Below are 23,978 nucleotides of genomic sequence, written 5' to 3'. Positions count from 1 at the left end.
CGATTGCATTAAGAACTAATGTATCTTTCATTTGCTGTCCAACCTGTATTTTTTAGTCAAGTTTATGATTAGTTATCGATTAGAATAGGTGCCTCTCCCAAGATTTCTCCCGACATTTTGTTGGCAGCTTGGCTACTTTTCTCATTGTATAACCACAATTTGTGCCGCTAAATATGCACATTTTCGAACAAACTCTATATGTATTGTGTAATATGATGTTATAGGACTGTCATCTGAAGAATTCTGAGCAGGTCAGTGAAAAAATTAATATATTTTGGTGGTTTATACGTTATCGCTATTTTTGGCTTGAATCAATGCTGTTGTGTGGTTTGCTATTGTGGTAAGCTAATATAACGCTATATTGTGTTTTCGCTGTAAAACACTTAGAAAATCTGAAATATTGGCTGGATTCACAAGATCTGTGTCTTTCAATTGCTGTACGCTGTGTATTTTTCAGAAATGTTTTATGATGAGTATTTAGGTAATACACGATGGTCTCTGTAGTTATTCTAGTTGCTTTGGTGAGAGTTGTGATGGTGGCTGCAATGGTAAACTAGGATTTATACCTGAAATATGCACATTTTTCTAACAAAACATATGCTATACAATAAATATGTTATCAGACTGTCATCTGATGAAGTTGTTTCTTGGTTAGTGGCTATTTATATCTTTATTTGGTCGAATTTGTGATAGCTACCTATGCAGGAAAAAAATGGTGGAGTAAAAAAAGTGGTGTCTTTTGCTAACGTGGTTAGCTAATAGATTTACATATTGTGTCTTCCCTGTAAAACATTTTAAAAATCAGAAATGATGGCTGGATTCACAAGATGTGTATCTTTCATCTGGTGTCTTGGACTTGTGATTTAATGATATTTAGATGCTAGTATTTACTTGTGACGCTATGCTAGGCTATGCTAGTCAGCTTTTTTACTGATGGGGGTGCTCCCGGATCCGGGATTGGGAGGAATTAGAGGTTAAGGTTGGAGCTCCAGATTGAACTTGAGGAGTCAACTTTCTGGACAGACAGCCAGTCTGTGCTAAAATACATCCGCAACGATACCAAGAGATTCCATACCTTTGTGGCTAATAGGGTTGCTATGATCCGTGACCTATCGAAAGCAAAACAGTGGAGGTATTTGAACTCCAAACACAACCCAGCCGATGATGCCTCAAGAGGATTACATGTTGAAATTTTCCTGAACTCAAAGAGATGGCGCAAAGGACCAAAATTCCTGGAGAAAACAGAAACACAATGGCCGAAAGTCCCCGAGGAGCTTGACTCCATCCCTCCGGATGATCCAGAGGTGAGAAAAGACGTCATTGTACATGTGTGGAAGAAAAGAGTCCGACCAGCAAACTGATTGAGTACTATTCAACATGGAACAGCTTGAAGAAAGCAGTTGCCTGGATGCTGAAACTGAAGAGACTTTTTCTACAGTTAAGCCAGAAAAGGAAAGTTCTCACACAAACTGATCCAGGATCAGATCAGAGTCTGACAAACTCACTGAAGGAACAAATTGACAAGTTCAAACTGATGTTTGGAAAATAAAGTCTGTCTGTAGATGACCTAGATGAAGCAGAAAAGTTCATCATTCGATTTGAGCAACGACAGTACTTTAAACAAGAAATTTCACTAGTTGTGAAAGGAAAACAATGTGCCAAGAGAAGCGGCTCAATCTGTAAGCTTGATCCAATTATTGACAATGGCATTCTGAGAGTGGGAGGAAGGTTAACCTGTTATGGCTGCAAGGGGCAGTATTGAGTAGCCAGTTAAATCGTGCCCATTTCAAACGGCCTCGTACTCAATTCTTGCTCGTACAATATGCATATTATTATTACTATTGGATAGAAAACACTCTCTAGTTTCTAAAACCGTTTGAATTATTTCTCTGAGTGAAACAGAAGTCATTCTGCAGCACACTTCCTGACCAGGAAGTGGAATGTCAGAAATCGATGCTCTGTTCAACTTCCTGCCTATACATGGGCATGATACGTAAGAGTCTACATACACTTCATACACCTTCCCCTGGTTGTCAAGAGGCGGTGAGAGAAAAATTTTCGTGTTTATCTTGGTCTGAGGTGGAATTAAAGCTCTTTGTTTGACGTGACCGTCCACTTCCTGTTTCTGGAGCGCGCGAAAGAGGACATGGATTTGCCTTCTGTTTTGCTCTCGTTATGGACGACTACCATCTCCGTCTTAGATTTTATTTGATACATGTGACCATATCATCGTAAAGTATGTTTTAATCAGATTATTTAAAAATTTTCGGGAGTTTTGCCGTGTTCCGTTCTCTGACTTTGTTGACGTTGGAGAGATCCGTAGCACTTGGCAAGTGCACATGCTAAATGAAGAGGGAAATTTGCCGTTCCAGATCCAAACAACGACTGTTCTGGACAAAGGACACCTTGTCCAACATTCTGACGGAAGATCACCAAAAGTAAGAAACATTTTATGATGCTATTTCTAATATCTGTCGTGCATGTGAACTGGTCGTCGGCGCCCAAGTGTTTCTGGCTATTGTGGCTACGCTAATATAACGCTACATTTTGTTTTCGCTGTAAAACATTTAATAAATCGGAAATATTGTCTGGAATCACAAGATGCCTGTCTTTCAATTGCTGTACACTATGTATTTTTCAGAAATGTTTTATGATGAGTAATTAGGTATTTGACGTTGGTGTCTGTAAATATTATGGCTGCTTTCAGTGCAATTTCTGATTGTAGCTGAAATGTAAACTATGATTTATACCTGAAATATGCAAATTTTTCGAACAAAACATATGCTATACAATAAATATGTTATCAGACTGTCATCTGATGAAGTTGTTTCTTGGTTAGTGGCTATTTATATCTTTATTTGGTCGAATTTGTGATAGCTACTGATGGAGTAAAAAACTGATGGAGTAAGAAAAGTGGTGTCTTTTGCTAACGTGGTTAGCTAATAGATTTACATATTTTGTCTTCCCTGTAAAACATTTTAAAAATCGGACATGTTGGCTTGATTCACAAGATGTGTACCTTTCATATGCTGTATTGGACTTGTTAATGTGTGAAAGTTAAATATTTAAAAAAAAATATATTTTGAATTTCGCGCCCTGCACTTGAGCTGGATGTTGTCATAAGTGTACCGGTGTCGGGCTGCACCCCAAACAGGTTAAGCAAAGCTGCTATGCCTAAGGAACTAAAGAATCCTATGATCCTGCCCAAAGACTCCTACATCTCCAGACTGATCTTACTCCACATCCATGAGCAGGTTGGCCACTCTGGGAGAGGTCACATGCTTTCTTGACTTCGCCAGCGATATTGGATACCCTGTGCCAACTCCTTAGCAAGGAAGATCCTTAAGAGCTGTGTCTTTTGCAGGCGGATGCAAGCTAGAGCTGGAGAACAGAAGATGGCCGACCTTCCATAAGATCGGGTGTCACCTGATTTTCCGCCTTTTACCCATGTGGGCATAGATTACTTCGGCCCCATAGAGGTGAAGCGAGGCCGCGTTCATGTGAAAGCGGTATGGTGTGATCTTTACTTGCCTTGTGAGTCGAGCTGTCCATCTAGAAGTTGCTAGTTATCTGGATACTGATTCCTGCATCAATGCCCTGCGCAGGTTCATCTGTCGAAGGGGCCCAATAACAAGTATCAGAACAGACAATGGCACCAACTTTGTTGGAACACACAGAGAGCTAGGAGAAGCTCTGAAAGAGCTGGATCACAACAAGATTCAAAATTAATTACTGAAGGAAGGAGTGGCATGGTCATTCAACCCTCCCTCTGGAGCCCACCATGGGGGGGTATGGGAGAGGTTGATCCGACTGGTGAAAAAGATCCTCTATTCAGTCCTTAAAGAACAAGTACTGGATGATGAGGCTTTGCAGACAGCCTTGTTTGAAGTTGAGGCGATTATGAACGACAGACCAATCACAACTGTAGCAAATGACCCTAATGATCTAGAACCCCTGACTCCAAACCATCTGCTTCATCTGAAAGCAAAGCCAATCCTGCCACCAGGACTATTCCAGAGAATACTCACGAAGGAGATGGAAGCAAGTACAATATATCACTGACCTCTTCTGGAAGAGATGGATCAGGGAGTATCTTCCACTTATGCAGGAGCGGAACAAGTGGAACAAAACTAAGAGAAACTTCGGTCCTGGTGACCTTGTGGTCATCGTCGATGACACCGCCCCAAGGAACTCTTGGCTAATGGGGCGTGTGGTGGAGGCTTTGCCAGGGGCCAAAGGTTTTGTCCGGAGCGTCATGGTTAAGACCAAGACCAATATCTTACAGAGACCTATCAATAAACTCTGTCTGCTCCTTGAGGCGACGGAGTGACACGCACACACACACACACACACACACACACACACACACACACACACACACACACACACACACACACACACACACACACACACACACACACACACACACAGTGCTCCATCTCTGAATCACGTGCACCTCTGATTCGTTGATGTCATACTCTTACATTCTTTGATGTCATAGTCATACATTTTTGGACGTCACATTCTTGACATTTTTGGAAGTTGAACACCTGAACACTTCAACTCAGACTGAGATCTATGGACTATTTTCCTATATGGCACCTTGTATATCTGTATATACAGTGGGGAGAACAAGTATTTGATACACTGCCGATTTTGCAGGTTTTTCTACTTACAAAGCATGTAGAGGTCTGTAATTTTTTATCATAGGTACACTTCAACTGTGAGAGACGGAATCTAAAACAAAAATCCAGAAAATCACATTGTATGATTTTTAAGTAATTAATTTGCATTTTATTGCATGACATAAGTATTTGATCACCTACCAACCAGTAAGAATTCCAGCTCTCACAGACCTGTTAGTTTTTCTTTAAGAAGCCCTCCTGTTCTCCACTCATTACCTGTATTAACTGGACCTGTTTGAACCTGTATAAAAGAAACCTGTCCACACACTCAATCAAACAGACTCCAAACTCTCCACAATGGCCAAGACCAGAGAGCTGTGTAAGGACATCAGGGATAAAATTGTAGACCTGCACAAGGCTGGGATGGGCTACAGGACAATAGGCAAGCAGCTTGGTGAGAAGGCAACAACTGTTGGCGCAATTATTAGAAAATGGAAGAAGTTCAAGATGACGGTCAACCACCCTCGGTCTGGGGCTCCATGCAAGATCTCACCTCGTGGGGCATCAATGATCATAAGGAAGGTGAGGGATCAGCCCAGAACTACACGGCAGAACCTGGTCAATGACCTGAAGAGAGCTGGGACCACAGTCTCAAAGAAAACCATTAGTAACACACTACGCCGTCATGGATTAAAACAGCCGCACTACACCGTCATGGTCCCCCTGCTCAAGCCAGCGCATGTCCAGGCCCGTCTGAAGTTTGCCAATGACCATCTGGATGATCCAGAGGAGGAATGGGAGAAGGTCATGTGGTCTGATGAGACAAAAATAGAGCTTTTTGGTCTAAACTCCACTCGCCGTGTTTGGACGAAGAAGAAGGATGAGTACAACCCCAAGAACAACATCCCAACCGTGAAGCATGGAGGTGGAAACATCATTCTTTGGGGATGCTTTTCTGCAAAGGGGACAGGACGACTGCACTGTATTGAGGGGAGGATGGATGGGGCCATGTATTGCGAGATCTTGGCCAACAACCTCCTTCCCTCAGTAAGAGCATTGAAGATGGGTTGTGGCTGGGTCTTCCAGCATGACAACGACCCGAAACACACAGCCAGGGCAACTAAGGAGTGGCTCCGTAAGAAGCATCTCAAGATCCTGGAGTGGCCTAGCCAGTCTCCAGACCTGAACCCAATAGAAAATCTTTGGAGGGAGCTGAAAGTCCGTATTGCCCAGAGACAGCCCCGAAACCTGAAGGATCTGGAGAAGGTCTGTATGGAGGAGTGGGCCAAAATCCCTGCTGCAGTGTGTGCAAACCTGGTCAAGAACTACAGGAAACATATGATCTCTGTAATTGCAAACAAAGGTTTCTGTACCAAATATTAAGTTCTGCTTTTCTGATGTATCAAATACTTATGTCATGCAATAAAATGCAAATTAATTACTTAAAAATCATACAATGTGATTTTCTGGATTTTTGTTTTAGATTCCGTCTCTCACAGTTGAAGTGTACCTATGATAAAAAATTACAGACCTCTACATGCTTTGTAAGTAGGAAAACCTGCAAAATCGGCAGTGTATCAAAAACTTGTTCTCCCCACTGTATATAAACTCAGCAAAAAAAAGAAAAGTCCTCTCACTGTCAACTGCGTTTATTTTCAGCAAACTTAACATGTGTAAATATTTGTATGAACATAACAAGATTCAACAACTGAGACATAAACTGAACAAGCTCTACAGACATGTGACTAACAGAAATTGAATAATGTGTCCCTGAACAAAGGGGTGGGGGGGGTCAAAATCAAAAGTAACAGTCAGTATCTGGTGTGGCCACCAGTTGTATTAAGTACTGCATTGCATCTGCTCCCCTTGGACTGCACCAGATTTACCAGTTCTTGCTGTGAGATGTTACCCCACTCTTCCACCAAGACACCTGCAAGTTCCCGGACATTTCTGGGGGGAATGGCCCTAGCCCTCACCCTCTGATCCAACAGGTCCCAGACGTGCTCAATGGGATTGAGATCCGGGCTCTTCGCTGGCCATGGCAGAACACTGACATTCCTGTCTTGCAGGAAATCACGCACAGAACGAGCAGTATGGCTGGTGGCATTGTCATGCTGGAGGGTCATGTCAGGATGAGCCTGCAGGAAGGGTACCACTTAAGGGAAGAGGATGTCTCAACGCACAGCATTGAGATTCCCTGCAATGACAAAACAAGCTCAGTCCGATGATGCTGTGACACATCGCCCCAGACCCTCCAAATCGATCCCGCTCTAGAGTACTGGCTACCGTGTAACGCTCATTCCTTCGACGATATACGCGAATCCGACCATCACCCCATGTGAGACAAAACCGTGACTCATCAGTGAAAAACACTTTTTGACAGTCCTGTCTGGTCCAGCGACGGCGGGTTTCTGCCCATAGGCAATGTTGTTGCCGGTGATGTCTTACGAGGACCTGCCTTACAACAAGCCCTCAGTCCAGCCTCTCTCAGCCTATTGGGGACAGTCTGAGCACTGATGGAGGGATTGTGGGTTCCTGGTGTAACTCGGGCAGTTGTTGTTGCCATCCTGTACCTGTCCCGCAGGTGTGATGTTCGGATTTACCGATCCTGTGCAGGTGTTGATACACGTGGTCTGCCACTGCGAGGACGATCAGCTGTCCGTCCTGTCTCCCTGTAGCGCTCATTCCATATGTGTTTTTCATATTTTTAATGTCTTCACTATTATTCTACAATGTAGAAAATAGTAAAAATAAAGAAAAACCCTTGAATGAGTAGGTGTGTCCAAACTTTTGACAGGTACACATACATGAATGTATAAAATGAATAATTTTATGCGAAAACCCAAGGGTGTGCAACATTTCTCTCCATGTTAGGAATACTGGAAAACCCAAGGGTGTGCAACATTTCTCTCCATGTTAGGAATACTGGACAATTGAAATGAGGTTGCTAAATCAAGCGGTTGAAGGGGTATTTACATTTGAATATTGTGATCATGCACTTTGACGGCCCCCAACTAGTTGCATTGACGGTGCGCTAGGCTGCCTACACCATTGCGATGTATGAAACTCGGGTCGTAATGTGTCAAGACCTGTTCAACGTTGCACATCTTTTTTTTCTTCTTTTTCTTCCTTCATAGAATCTCTAACCTGAGGTATGTAGCTCAAATCGTCTGCGAGCTATTGAAGTTTGAAGGTCAGAATGTCTTTTTTAAACATATTTTTTAACATTTGCTGGCGAGTGGCGCAAAGGTCTAACATGTTGATTTTGTCCACCCACACCAGATGCGATCAGGACATGCAGGTTGAAATATCAAAACGAACTCTGAACCAACTATATTAATTTGGGGACAGGTCGAAAAGCATTAAACATGTATGGCAATTTAGCTAGCTGCTGTTAGCTAATTTGCACTGGGATATACATTTGGGTTGTTATTTTACCTGAAATGCCCAAGGTCCTTTACTCCTACAATTAATCCACAGATTAACGGTCAACCAAATTTGTTTCTCGTAATCTCTCCTCCTTCAGGTTTTTTCTTCTTTGGACATTATATAGCAGTTGGCAACCAACTTTACAGGTGCATTACCACAACTGACTGGAGTGTGAACCTCAATTAATCTTTCAATCACATGGGTATATGCTCCTAAAAACAAATGAGATGGGAGAGGCAGGATTTGCAGTGGATTGAGCTTCACAAATGGAACCAAATTACATTTTAGAGCCTGGCCACGCAGACGTGCATGAGCAACTTTTGTTAATATGTGTAAATTTATTTTGCAACATTCACGCAGTGTCTGGTCAGCATGTAAAGATCTACAGCAATGCATTGGTCTGTATACAGACAAGTGTATAATAAACATTGGCTCTGCTGTTGGCCTCTGGAGTTGATAGATTAATCATTTTACAGCTGTATAGCGAAATTTGCCCTTCGTTTAAAATGGCGCTTCTCATTTAATGATCTTGTGCATTGCGAAATTATACAGCTAGGGAACATTTGCAGTTATCTAAAAGTTCCATCAAAATGTATTCTCTAAATAATATTACTTCTTAATAAAGGAATGAATGAAAAGTGACTGACACCAAACACCCCCTGAATTTAGATGTATTGCATTAATAAGAACATAGTTTACCATTCACACAGGTAAAGATGTATACTTTGACAGGTTTCAACTGCTGTTTTCTCATTCTTGAATTTAAAGCTTCTTTTTTCAAAGCTTTGCATAATAAAACTTACACATCATGGCCATTCTTACAAAGATATAGAACTAGCACACTGGAGAAAGACTCATCTTAGAAGGGATATTTACACGGCATGTTCGTTCATTTGAGTAACAAGGAAAATATTAACCTGTAAACCCTAAAAAAAAAGCTACCCAAAACAGTAAACAGTGGCAAAAAGTGAGCCTCCAAATATACATGAACAGCTGGATCTCCATTGACAGGTATGTAGACAGAAGTACAGAGACTTCCTCAGCTGTTGTGACTTCCACAGATGTGTAACCAAACAGTGGATACCAATCCTGATACTGTAAGACTACAAAGTATACAGGCATGCTTTCCTTCCTTCCAACCCAACACTAGCCCACCTGATTCAACATATTTTATGATCATCAAGACCATAGTCAATTGAATTAGGTGCTGTAGCACTAGGTTGGAACAAAAGCCTGCGCACCCCAGGACTCTAAGACAAGGCTTGGTGACCACAGGTGTAGACGGTCAGTGTACTACAGGGCATTGTACTCCACACACTTTGAGGGGTCTGTGGAGAAGTGTTTTTGGCAGATAGTCATCAACCTTTTCAGTCCCTGTTGAAGAGAGAGCAGACGTTAAGATATGTTCACAAGAAGGCTGAGCAGTCAGCTATCTTACTTATGCTACTCTATTTGGGTTAACACAGAGGTTAGGGGTCATCTTTGATCCAAGTTATATTCAGAGGTTAACACGGAGGTCCTAACCTGGATGTATTTTCTCTGGGTCTCGTCGTTGAGGACGTGGGCCACGTGTTTGGAGAAGATCTTCTCTCGCCCCGTACGGGCGTGGATGCCCACCATGGTCACCCCGATGGGCCAGGGGGCATTACCAATGGCCATCTGCAGGTATGCATCGTTCGCCTGGAACAGACAAGCACAGTTTAACTGCCCAATCTTAGTTTAGTTACATGACACACACTAATACCAATCATACTAAACACAAAACACCCAATTAAAGTGACAACAGGTAGAAAACAAGTTCAATACCTTTACATATTCTCTCTGCAGCATGAATTTAATGATGTCTGTGATTGATTCTTTGATGTCTGCTGGCAAACTCTAAAAGAAAAAGAAAGACAATAAAACAAGACCATATCCACCACACTCATTTCAAAGAGGGCAGTTCTCTGAGGTGAACACACCTTCTTGCGTAGTTTCCGGAATAGCGGTTTGAGGTAGGACTCAGTCTGTTTCTGGGTGGCGCTGGCCAGCTTGCCCTGCACGCTGCGCTTCACGTGGTCCTCTCGACCGTTCAGGTCCTTCGCCCAGACTCCCAGCAGGAACTACAGACCACAACAAACTATATCCACAACTGCCAAGAAACTACTGACCATAACACAACCATGTTAGCACACAAACATATTTTTTTTATATCTCCATCACAGCATCACAATAAATAATTACAACACTGGATAGAGATCACATCAGCAACTGTTGAATTCGCAAACAACTCTCCCTGAAGCAAAAAGCTGAGCATAACGCTCGCAGTCTCACCCTAAGGACTTTGTCGATGACATCCTGGTCCCCATTGTCATCTCCCGTTCCCAGAGATTTACCCAGAGCCTGTAGGACAACAAATACCAAACAAGAGGACAAAGGAATACAGTGTTCTTATGATGCATTGACACATAGGACTTTGTTTGGACTGTGGTAGAAGAGGGACATTCAGCACCTTTTATTTACAATTGTGGATTTAAATGTAGCCCTTAAACCCTGAGTTAAGGACAAATATAGTTGCTTTAGTGACTCCCCAGTCGCTGTGTACCTCCAGCTCCTCAATGGTTGTGTCTGCCTCATGTACTCTTAGATCGAATTGTGTGTCCACCTCACCCGGCTCCCCAGTGCCCCCTACGATCTCATTCAGGTACTGCGCATCAATCTTATCCATGGCTGCCTTCAGGTCGTTCCTCAAACCCTGCCCGGAGAATACACAGTAACACAGGTGATCATCTTTACATCACAGGTTGTCAGTGCCCGAAAAGTCACGTATAATGTTCTGGGCTAGCATGTACACAACAGTACCAAGGACAATGAGAGTGCTTAAAAGTGTGTCCAACTCTTCTTTAACCTTACAAAAATAATATAAAACCCACCACAAAAACAAAGAGCAAGTTCGCACCACCACCCTGCCTCATAACAGTGACAGGATGTTACCTTGTTGACTTCCGGAGCGAGAATCTCAATCTTCCTGAGCCTCTGGAAGGCCTCATAGTCTGACTCTGCAAACAGACGCACTGGTTCGCCTCGCTCCCTCAGCCGCCGGATCACCTGGACAAAAAAACAAGCACGTCTCCTCCCTGTTCATACCAACTGAACAGAACCCAGGAGGCTTGACAATAAAACCAGCTCTGATTGGCCGACTCACCTCCTGCCGGGAGAGCGACATTGGCAGCTTCTCCTCAGTCAGCTCCAACTCTAAAGTGCTATTGGACGAGGTGGAGGGATCTGCCTTCTCCTCTTTCTTCTCCATCTTTGAGATAACACAGAGGTAAAAGGGAGAGAGAGGGGCATGGGTTAGTTTCCTGTTTTCACTGCTATAGTGTACCACAGTATGAGTCATAATAACCAGAGTTCAAACAGGTTCCAATCATTTTTCCCAAAGGGGGTTTTAGGAACACTTAAAATAAGGGCTGTTCATATAGGCTTAACCTGGCATGGAGTTTTGATAACCGTGTAAATCTTTCTTTGACAATGTGACTTATCTATTCGCCTGTATTTACCTCCAAAAATGCTAATTACGCTAGTATAAAGAGCTACAAATGCCATGATCTGGACGAGACTGCCAAATCAAGGCAAAGGTAAATTAATCCAGATTCTAATATTAGCTAAACATTAGTACTGAAAAAATTGGCAACATTTCTTACATTTACAATTTTATGAACTGTCTTGTGCAAGTTTCAAATTGACACAATACCTGTTAGCAAAAGGTGTCAGCTAGAGATGACATGCAGACGCTTGCAAGGATGTTGTTTTGCATGTCTACTTTGATGCTAATTAGCATTATTAAATGAGTAAAGACTAATATATTGATAAAGGGTTACATGGTTATCAAAACGTCACGCCAGGGTAAGGATACACAAAACAGGGAATTTTAGAATAACTTAAAATAAGCGCTATGAGAAAAATGAATAGTGGAAAAATGATTGGAACCATTTCCCTGTTTGACCGCCAGGTTTTATAAGTATTATGACACCTCCACTGTGGGGCTCTAGAGGCTAAACTCAGAGGTCTCCATTACTATTGGCTCTCACCAGAGATCTGTATATATAATGAAAAGATGCTCATGTCTCCGTCCTAACAATAGGAGTTGGCAGGAAGACAGTCGACAAGCTTAGGTCCAAAATAAGCCCATAGAAACGCATTGGGCTTATTTTGGACAGATTTTGGCGAGAGTGAAACCTCCACTCTCTCAGCTGGCGAAATGTGTTACCATAATCATCCTCACAAACGGCTAAAATGCCAGCAGAAGCAGTAGAGCGTGCTAACGCCGTACTGTCATGCAGAGACATTATCTATTGCTGCTGACTCACCTGGGACCAGCAGTCTCTTCCAAAGCAAACCAATACTGTAAACAGAAAGACTGCTGGTATACAAATCCATCATACCATTTCAAAGCAGCATGAACATAGGAAAAACACTGTTGCATGTAGACCATCTCCATGGCTGTTAAAAATCATGTTTTAAAATGATTAAACCACTGCATAGCAATTTCATCTTTCAAATATACGTCGGGTTGGGTTGCAAAGGGTCGGAAACTTTCCGGAAATTTTCCATGGGAAATTAAGCCCGGGTATTTTGCTTAAATTAATTTTAAAAAAGTCTATAACAGTGAACCTTTGTGGGATACACATAAGGCAATTCTAGGTCTTGTGGCATATTTTGGTTAAACTATCCCCAATACAATGGAATTGCAACCCTCTGCATGCACAGTGCATTCTTCCATCACATGTACAGCTGATTCAAGATCTTGCACACTAATGAGATGCTATTGAGCCCACACTACTACTGTCCGAGCCAAGGACTACCGTACATGCTTTTTGGTAAGTTTTGATTACAATACAGGGAGGGTTGATATATTTTACATTACATGATTTTTGTTAACTAGTAAATAGTAGCCTACAGCAAAGTGTGTTTAAATCATTTCTAACTTGTTAATTTCTGCTGATTAGTTTTTGCTACCATGTGGGTTTTAGCTTGCTTGCGCCTGCTAACTGAGGGGTGTTAATTCACCTTTTTCCATACACGTTTCATATTAAGACATTCATCTTACAAAAGGAGTTGTTTAATCTAACTGCTTAACTATTTATCTGTACATGGAATTGTATGTTGTTTTTTTACAATTTCTTCCCTAATCTTTACAGGAAAATGCCACATTTCACTGCAGCTAATGTAGAAGGAAAAGCTGTGTACATTTGCAAATACTGTGCAAAATATGTGAAGAATGCAACAAAGATGCAGAATCTGGCCAAGTGCATAAAGTTTCCTCAGCGTTCACAGCAAGCAACCTGACAAAAGTCCCTCTACTTCTATTCGAGGTGAAAATGATGAATCAGGCACCTTATCGGTAGCAACAGCTCATGGTCCTCCTGGAATCTGAAGTGTTTTTGGCTCATTGGAGGAACGTAGTCATTCACCTCTGATGCTCACAGGCAATGTGTATTGGAAGAGATTTCTGAATGTTCTTCACCCAGGATACACCCCTCCAACAAGACATGCTTCATCTACTAGTTCAAAAGAGTTCAAGTGAAGGTCAAGCAAATCAGAGAAAGCAGACTATTGCAATCATCTCTGATGGGTGGTCGAATGTTCGTGGGCAAGGAATAATTAACTACATCTCCAACCCTCAACCAGTATTCTACAAGAGCACAGACACACCGGTCTCTACATTGCAGATGAGCTGAAGGCAGTCAATGACTTGGACCACAGAAGGTATTTGCACTGGTGACAGACAATGCTACAAACATGAAGGCTGCTTGGTCTAAAGTAGAGGAGTCCTACCCTCACATCACACCCATTGGCTGTGCTGCTCATGCACTGAATCTGCTCGTCAAGGACATCATGATACTGGAAACAATGGATACACTCTACAAGAGAGCCAAGGAAATGGTTAGGTATGTGAAGGGTCATCAAGTTATAGCAGCAATCTACCTCATCAAGCAAAGAGAGAGAATAAGAACACCACATTGAAGCTGCCCAGCAACACCCGTTGGGGTGGTGTTGTCATCATGTTTGACAGTCTCCTGTAAGGGAAGGAGTCTCTCCAAGAAATGGCCATATCACAGTCTGCCGATATGGACAGCCCCATCAAGAGAATCCTTCTGGATGATGTATTTTGGGAGAGTGGTAAGCAGCCGGAAACCTACAGCAATAGCCATTGCACGGATTGAGGGAGACAATGCAGTCATGTCTGATGTTCAGACTCTGCTTGCATATGTAAGAGAAGAAATCCATACTGCCCTGCCCACTTCACTGTTGCGCCAAGCAGAGGAAACTACAGTTCTGAAATGCATCAAAAAATGTGAAGACTTCTGCCTGAAGCCCATACACATCGCAGTGTACATGTTGAACCCCAAGAATGCTGGCAAGAGTATCCTGTCTGGTGTAGAGATCAACAAGACCTATGTTACCATCACTACAGTGTCGTCTCGCCACCTTGGCCTGGATGAGAGCAAGGTTCTTGGCAGTCTGGCAAAGTGCATTTCCAAGCAAGGGCTTTGGGATGGAGATGGAATATGGCAGTTGTGCCAACATGCTGTTGAAGTCGGAAGTTTACATACACCTTAACTGTATTTAGCTAACTCAGTTTCACAATTCCTGACATTTAATTCCCTGTCTTAGGTCAGTTAGGATCACCACTTTATTTTAAGAATGTGAAATGTCAGAATAGTAGAGAATGATTTATTTCAGCTTTGATTTCTATCATCACATTCCTAGTGTGTCAGAAGTTCATATACTCAAATAGTATTTGGTAGCATTGCCTATAAATTGCTTAACTTGGGTCAAACATTTTGGTTAGCCTTCCACAAGGTTCCCACAATAAGTTGGGTGAATTTTGGCCCATTCCTCCTGACAGAGCTGGTGTAACTGAGTTAGGTTTGTAGGCCTCCTTGCTCGCACACATTTTATATAGGTTTGAGGTCAGGGCTTTGTGATGGCCACTCCAATACCTTGACTTTGTTGTCCTTAAGCAATTTTGCAACAACTTTGAAAGTATGCTTAGGGTCAATGTCCATTTGGAAGACCCATTTGCGACCACGCTTTAACTTCCTGGCTGATGTCTTGAGATGTTGCTTCAATATATCTACATAAATTTTCTTCCTCATGATGCCATCTTTTTGTGCACCAGGCCCTCCTGCAGCAAAGCACCCCCACAACATGATGCTGCCACCCCCATTCTTCATGGTTGGGATGGTGTTCTTTGGCTTGCAAGCATCCCCCTTTTTCCTCCAAACATAACGATGGTCATTATGGCCAAACCATTCTATTTTTGTTTCATCAGACCAGAGGACATTTCTCCAAAAAGTACGATCTTTGTCCCCATGTGCAGTTGCAAACCGTAATCTGGCTTTTTTATGGCGGTTTTGGAGCAGTGGCTTCTTCCTTGCTGAGCGGCCTTTCAGGTTATGTCGATATAGGACTTGTTTTACTGTGGATGTAGATACTTTTGTACCCGTTTCCTCCAGCATCTTCACAAGGTCCTTTGCTGTTGTTCTGGGATTGATTTGACCTTTTTGCACCAACGTATGTTCATCTCTAGGAGACAAAATGCATCTCGTTCCTGAACGGTATGACGGCTGCGTGGTCCCATGGTGTTTATACTTGCGTACTATTGTTTGTACAGATGAATGTGCTACCTTCAGGCATTTGTAAATTGCTCCCAAGGATGAACCAGACTTGTGGAGGTCTACAATTTTTTTTCTGGAGTCTTGGCTGATTTCTTTTGATTTTCCCATGATGTCAAGCAAAGAGGCACTGAGTTTGAAGGAAGGCCTTGAAATACATCCACAGGTATACCTCCAATTGACTCAAATTATGTCAATTAGCCTATCAGAAGCTTCTAAAGCCATGACATCATTTTCTGGAATTTTCCAAGCTGTTTAAAGGCACAGTTAACTCAGTTTATGTAAACTTCTGACCCACTGGAATTGTGATACAGTGAGTTATAAAATGAAATAATCTGTCTGTAAACAATTGTTGGAAAAATTACTTGTGTCATGCACAAAGTAGATGTCCTAACCGACTTGCCAAAACTATAGTTTGTGGCCAAGAAATTTGTGGAGTGGTTGAAAAACGAGTTTTAATGACTCCAACCTAAGTGTATGTAAACTTCCGACTTCAACTGTATCTCATCAGCCACCTGGTGGAAGGGACTGAGGCTCTTTCTCCTGTTGCCTCCATGATCCTCCAAATCGCACCAACTACAGCAGCAACATGTCCTTGTTTGGGAACACACACACACCAGGCTAACCAATACAAGGGTTGAAAAATTGGTGGCCACCTGGGCAAATTTCAGCCTTTTTGAGCCTGACAACGAGCCATCCTCAACAAGGTTGGAAAGTGACAGTGAAGATGAGGCCTCAGAGTCTGATGTTCAAGAGGTGGACATGAGGAGGTCCAGGGAGAAGACATAGAAGCCTGAGAGGAAGATTATTTTACAGATGTATGTTGAAAATGTTTTTTTGGGTAGGTGCGATGGATCATTGAACATTCCCTTTTGTTGTTCAGAGAAATTATCCCATGTGAAGAGTCAACTCAATTAATTAAAAAGTTAAATTCGTAACTAATTGTTTTTTATTTCCATTGTTAGGATTTAATCATGTCTACTTATGATAAGATAGAAGGTTTATGTTTGTCTCCATATGATATGGTAAATATATCCAATGCATTAATGTTAATTCCCATATATTCCTGTTAATTCCCATGGAAAGTTTCCACCTCTGAATATTCCCCAAAATGTGAAACCCTACTGATGGGTCATGCTTTTAGAAGCACATGCATCTCTTCACCTTAAGATTGTGTTTCTAGGAAGAGCACAATCAAAACAAAAAAAAGTACACCACAAAAGACCCCAAAATGCACAAAGAATCCAAGTCAGATGCAGGTGCTGCATTTGTAAACTAAAACCCACTTTATTAGGCACATTTAGAGCTGTATTAGTCAGCTGAATTGAAATGCAGTTCTCCCCACACATGAGCGATTCTCAAAAGTAAGGCAAAACCTGCAAACACAAAAAACGGGGGGAAAAACAGAACGTTTTTTCTGCTACAAAGGCCCATATCAAACTTATTGGAAATATATGAGGCAAAGCCTGATTAACCCAAAACTTTAAAAAGCAAAAGGATAAACTGACAACAGAGCCTAAACTCATGCTCAACATGGATATGTCCCAACTCTCCATTCCTTGCCCCCTCTCCTTCCAGACAACTGATCAGTGAAGGGACTGAATACAACCCACACATCCACCACTTAAATTGGACAGGTTTAAGCAACATGACTGAAGCTCTAAGCCTATTGGAAGGATGGGTGGAACAATCATAATATATTTTTACACTGTGCTTACATTCAGGTAACATTGAAGCAGCCTGGAGGAAAGAACTAGGTAATGGGTTATTTTTGGACTGTATATAGCTAGCTTGCTGCTAGATACATTTCCTCCATATTTTGAACTCCTATCAAGTCCTTGCAGACAGGTAGAATTGAAGGGAAGAAGCAGCGGAAAGGGGAGCTTTGCAAGATTTTTGGGACACACCACTGCCTACTGTCGATCATCCTCGAGACATGCTCCCTGCCTTTGCTGTGCCATCATCCCCTACCTGTCTCTCAGGTGCCTCTTTCTGAACCTGCAGGGCAGCGTTCACAAGGTGGGAAGAGAGCACAGTCAACACAGGCTATGCAACATCAGAAAAACATTACCACACAACCCTGTAAGGGGGTCTAGTCGTAGGCTGCACTGTAACTCTGAAGACAAGTCACTGAGGGGAGAAACAAAAAGTGGAGATTGAACAGACAGTGCAGAGATAGGAAGGGGAGGAGGAAGGGAATGGAAGAAGGTGGTCGGACAGAGAGGAAAAGAGAATCTCGAAACAAGGAGTAAGATGAAGGGCACAAGGGAGAGAGAATAAGAGAGAACAGACAATGGACTATAGCTAACCTTTGATGACTCGCAGTTCTATTATATTACACATAAGAGTCATTGGATGAAGGCGTCTTCTGTACAGGGGAGTTTTGTTAAGAGCCTCGGCGCTCGGTCTGAACATTACCACGCATCGCTTGCGGTACGGTTTTAGAATAATAAGGACCATATCTTTCATATCAGTGAGACATTTTCAAAAAACAAAACTGATACTTTTATAGGGTTAGGGTTCCCACACAGTCATATTTCAATGTTACAGCACTTGTTTACGGAAAACAGACAAGACAGAGGGACTACATCGGCGTCTCCGAACATCTGTGTGTAAACAGAAGGCGGCCACAAACGTGTTGACACTGAAAAATACTGTCGCCTGCAACTGTTAAAACCGGCTCAAAACAGCACAGTAAGTGCATTTTGATGTGAAATGAAAGTAGAGGGATTTGTGTTCCGAGAACCGTACCAATTCACGTTTAGATTGAGAAAATTAATAACTAAGTAAGAATTTCACTTCTCTCATTGACTTAATCCAGCAGCATATCACCCTGCATCCCAATGCTGGCTTTCCTCTGAAGCTAAGCAGGGTTGATCCTGGATGGGAGACCAGATGCTGCTGGAAGTGGTGTTAGGGGGCCAGTAGGAGGCACTCTTTCCTCTGGTCTAAAAAAAATTATAATATCCCAACGCCCTAGGGGAGTGATTGGGGACATTGCCCTGTGTAGGGTGCCGTCTTTCGGGTGGGACATTTAACAGGTGTCCTGACTCTCTGTGGTCACTAACGTTCCCATAGCATTTATCAGAGTAGGGGTGTTAACCCCGGTGTCCTGGCTAAATTCCCAATCTGGCCCTCATACCGTCATGGCCACCTAATCATCCTCAGCTTCCAATCGGCTCATTCATCCCCCCGTAACTATTCTCCAGGTCATTGATGTAAATGAGAATGTGTTCAGTCAACTTACCTGGTAAAGTATTTATTTATTTTACTTCAAATCCCAAACCCCGGAATGGTCTACTAAAAGGCATGCTTCAGTTCGGCTGGTGGCTAGCTGAAGTCAACTAGGCGAACCAAACAAGTGTGCTTGCATACTCCTTTAAGACCTTGTGCTTTTCCCCCTCATTTTTCAAATACTACTGTGTGTCCATTTTGAGACACCGTCGCCAGTAGAGGTCGACCGATTAATCGGGGCCGATTTCAAGTTTTCATAACAAATCGGAAATTGGTATTTTTGGGCGCCAATTATTATTTATTTTTTTACACCTTTATTTAATCTTTATTTAACTAGGCAAGTCAGTTAAGAACACATTCTTATTTTCAATGATGGCCTAGGAACTGAGGCAGAACGACAGATTTTTAACCTTGTCAGCTCGGGGGATCCAATCTTGCAACCTTACAGTTAACTAGTCCAATGCTCTAACACTGATTACATTGCACTCCGAGGAGCCTGCCTGTGCCGCGAATGCAGTAAGCTAAGGTAAATTGCTAGCTAGCATTAAACTTATCTTATAAAAAACAATCAATCAATGACTGTCATTGCTCCAATATGTACTTAACCATAAACATCAATGCCTTTCTTAAAATCAATACACAAGTTTATATTTTTAAACCTGCATATTTAGCTAAAAGATATCCAGGCTAGCAGGCAATATTAACCAGGTGAAATTGTGTCATTTCTCTTGCGTTCATTGCACGCAGAGTCAGGGTATATGCAACAGTTTGGGCCGCCTGGCTCTTTGCGAACTAATTTGCCAGAATTTTACATAATTATGACAACATTGAAGGTTGTGCAATGTAACAGGAATATTTAGACTCATGGATGCCACCCGTTAGATAAAATACGGAACGGAATAAACGTTTAGTTTTCGAGGTGATAGTTTCCGGATTAGTCAAAGGTATATGGTTTAGAGAGAAATAGTCGACGCGTTATAATTCCTGTAATAACTTGCGGCTGAACTTGACAGGGGTTCCTTCGTTATTTTACCGTTCATGTCTTCCATAGAGAATGTCTTGATCTACTTCAAATAAGGTCTGTGTTTCGTGCAGGCTTAAACCGCCTCGAGGTTTTGATACCTGTGTAAATCTCACTAGGATAAAGGTAACGTTTGTCAACATATTTTCATAAACCCACTCTACAAAAAAATTATCTTCGCTTATATTTAGCCAATATTGATCAGAGTTACCTTGTCCTATGGATATCTACACAGTTATAAAATTGGCAAGGTGGTGTAAGCCTACACGAAACACAGACCTTATTTTAAGTGAATCTAAAAATATCCTATGGAATAAATGAAGGAACCGCTTTTCAGATTTTGCTAGAAGGTGTCATGGGAATTATGACTCGCACTTTGGTCATCAATTCTTACCATGCCCATTATTAAAATAGGATTTCCTGCATATAGAAATGACAGTTTTTGTTTTCAACATTCATCACAGGTAACTTAAACTCTATTTTTATTCAAACAGTTGAGAGTATTTGTCTCCTAAGCAGACTCTTCAGTATCATTGTCACTTCAGCTGTGTGTGTGTGTGTGTGTGTATTTATGTATTATATTAGGTTAAAATAAAAAAGTGTTCATTGTTCATTCAGTATTGTTGCAGTTGTCATTATTACAAAAATGTGTGTGTGATATATATATATATACACTGCTCAAAAAAATAAAGGGAACACTAAAATAACACATCCTAGATTTGAATGAATGAAATATTCTTATTAAATACTTTTTTCTTTACATAGTTGAATGTGCTGACAACAAAATCACACAAATTATCAATGGAAATCAAATTTATCAACCCATGGAGGTCTGGATTTGGAGTCACACTCAAAATTAAAGTGGAAAACCACACTACAGGCTGATCCAACTTTGATGTAATGTCCTTAGAACAAGTCAAAATGAGGCTCAGTAGTGTGTGTGTGGCCTCCACGTGCCTGTATGACCTCCCTACAACGCCTGGGCATGCTCCTGATGAGGTGGCGGATGGTCTCCTGAGGGATCTCCTCCCAGACCTGGACTAAAGCATCCGCCAACTCCTGGACAGTCTGTGGTGCAACATGGCGTTGGTGGATGGAGCGAGACATGATGTCCCAGATGTGCTCAATTGGATTCAGGTCTGGGGAACGGGCGGGCCAGTCCATAGCATCAATGCCTTCCTCTTGTAGGAACTGCTGACACACTCCAGCCACATGAGGTCTAGCATTGTCTTGCATTAGGAGGAACCCAGGGCCAACCGCACCAGCATATGTTCTCACAAGGGGTCTGAGGATCTCATCTCAGTACCTAATGGCAGTCAGGCTACCTCTGGCGAGCACATGGAGGGCTGTGCGGCCCCACAAAGAAACGCCACCCCACACCATGACTGACCCACCGCCAAACCGGTCATGCTGGAGGATGTTGCAGGCAGCAGAACGTTCTCCACGGCGTCTCCAGACTCTGTCACGTCTGTCACATGTGCGTGTGAGCCCGCTTTCATCTGTGAAGAGCACAGGGCGCCAGTGGCGAATTTGCCAATCTTGGTGTTCTCTGGCAAATGCCAAACGTCCTGCACGGTGTTGTGGGATAAGCACAACCCCCACCTGTGGACGTCGGGCCCTCATACCACCCTCATGGAGTCTGTTTCTGACCGTTTGAGCAGACACATGCACATTTGTGGCCTGCTGGAGGTCATTTTGCAGGGCTCTGCCAGTGCTCCTCCTTGCACAAAGGCGGAGGTAGCGGTCCTGCTGCTGGGTTGTTGCCCTCCTACGGCCTCCTCCACGTCTCCTGATGTACTGGCCTGTCTCCTGGTAGCGCCTCCATGCGCTGGACACTACGCTGACAGACACAGCAAACCTTCTTGCCACAGCTCGCATTGATGTGCCATCCTGGATGAGCTGCACTACCTGAGCCACTTGTGTGGGTTGTAGACTCCGTCTCATGCTACCACTAGAGTGAGAGCACCGCCAGCATTCAAAAGTGACCAAAACATCAGCCAGGAAGCATAGGAACTGAGAAGTGGTCTGTGGTCACCACCTGCAGAATCACTCCTTTATTGGGGTTGTCTTGCTAATTGCCTATAATTTCCACCTTTTGTCTATTCCATTTGCACAACAGCATGTGAAATTTATTGTCAATCAGTGTTGCTTCCTAAGTGGACAGTTTGATTTCACAGAAGTGTGATTGACTTGGAGTTACATTGTGTTGTTTAAGTGTTCCCTTTATTTTTTTGAGCAGTGTATAAAAAAAAAATGTTTATATATATATATATATATACACATATATATATATAAAAATCGGCCGATTAATCGGTATTGGCTTTTTTTGTCCTCCAATAATCGGTATCGGCGTTGAAAAATCATAAATCGGTCGACCTCTAGTCGCCAGTACACACTTCCTTAAAATAATCAGAATTAATCAAAGATAAGTAAATTAATGACTTATTGAGTTTTTGCCAAAGAAAACCTTTGTCACACAAATAATTGGCATGAAAATTAGTCCCTCCCTGAAGAATCCCTACCAATCACCGACGAAGTGGCGTAGACTTCGGGTTGCGTCAAAAAAAAAAAAAAGTGTCCAAAGTCTAAAACGTCCCAAACTGTCGTCATAATATATGTACGAACTCTTTCGGCTGGAAAGCATGCATACGCCTTTCTTTAGTCTCCTTCACAAGTTTTCCCGGAAGTCTCGCCTCTAGGTTTTAGAAACGCGGTTAAACAAAATAAAATAAAAAATAAAAACGCTGTAATATTACCTTGTGGCCACATCTTTCGAAATACTCTTCTTCTTCTTTTCGGGCAAGATCGGCTCGTTTGAAGTATTTCTTTGAATCCTGTGAATATATTCATTATCACCGCATGTCAACAATAAGATGCAACGAAGGCAACATTTTAATCTCACAAGTAAAAAAAAGAATACTTAGCTAACTAACGTAGATAAGCTCTTGAAACTAAGCGAAGATAACTAGTTAACGTTAGCTGGTGCAAGCATGCCGCTAACCTCAGAGTCCTATAACGTTAGCTCTTAATTTTATCATGACGCAGGCTCACCAAATTTGTACTTTAAGCTAACGTTGGCTAGCTAGCTACTATTTGAGTAAACACTTAATTAAACGTTCATGTACCTGCCCACGCCAAGCAACCTAACTTAAAGCAACTCTAGCTAGCTCAATTTAGCTAGCTGACTAGTAAACATACTAACGTTAGCTACCAGCTACTCACAGTAATAAGATTTTTGTCTTCAATTAGTTTTCTCTTCCTCACGATTTCAGCATTTAAGAAATCCATATTAATTATCAAATATGTCGTTATTTCTTTAGTCTTCACAGTTCAAATATATAGACCGGATCAGCTGTTTGGGAAAATGCTGGAAACAATCTGACCCGGACGTGAATAAGATTTCCTCCAACGTGAATACACACGTCATGGCGTTCAAAATAAAAGTAATTGGACTAAGGTGGCGTTATTAAGGATGATCAAAAATGAATCGCTAAATACTGTAGCAATTTTATCAGAAAATTGTATAGCTCTACGTACTTTCAGGAATCCACAGATATGTTTTTTGACTCACTGAATAATGTTCACTATCAGTGATATATAATCTAAACAGTGTGATGAACCCATCAAAGTTGAAGAGATTATAGAGTCTATCAAACATCTAAAGAACAATAAATCATCAGGTGTTACATCAGAATTTTACAAATTATTTTGTGAAGAAGTAGCTCCCTTCCTATTTGAAGTCTTTTTAGAGAGTATTAAAAACAATGTTCTCCCTCCTACAATGAGTCAGGGGTTAATAACACTGATACCTAAACCCAAAAAAGAAGTGCTGCTCATCGATAACTAGCGTCCATTTTGTCTTCTTAATAATGACCATAAGATATTACCCTTACTACTTGCAAAAAGTATTAAAGAAGTCCTGGATGCAGTCATTGATGAAACACAGTCTGGATTTATGAGGAACAGACATATTTCTAACAATGTCAGACTAGTATTAGACATACTTGA

The 23,978-nt window shown here is 42.0% G+C and overlaps 1 protein-coding gene across 1 annotated transcript; it reads right to left on the bottom strand.

Annotated features, from left to right (window-relative positions):
- Positions 1-8,709: 8,709 nt before the first annotated feature.
- prpf18 (PRP18 pre-mRNA processing factor 18 homolog (yeast)) lies at positions 8,710-23,364 on the bottom strand. Its single transcript, XM_039010083.1, has 10 exons — positions 23,193-23,364; positions 22,727-22,804; positions 11,239-11,343; positions 11,028-11,141; positions 10,639-10,788; positions 10,368-10,436; positions 10,016-10,156; positions 9,861-9,932; positions 9,579-9,734; positions 8,710-9,428 (listed from the first exon to the last, which is right to left on the bottom strand). Exons 1-10 carry the CDS (start codon positions 23,256-23,258, stop codon positions 9,348-9,350), a joined length of 1,032 nt encoding a protein of 343 aa, XP_038866011.1. The 5' UTR covers positions 23,259-23,364; the 3' UTR covers positions 8,710-9,347.
- Positions 23,365-23,978: the final 614 nt, after the last annotated feature.

Source organism: Salvelinus namaycush, chromosome 2, assembly GCF_016432855.1.
Source record: "Salvelinus namaycush isolate Seneca chromosome 2, SaNama_1.0, whole genome shotgun sequence".
Classification (NCBI taxonomy): Eukaryota; Metazoa; Chordata; class Actinopteri; order Salmoniformes; family Salmonidae; genus Salvelinus; species Salvelinus namaycush.
The sequence above is the reverse complement of the archived record's forward strand: the minus strand, read 5'-3'. Positions and strand labels throughout refer to the sequence as shown.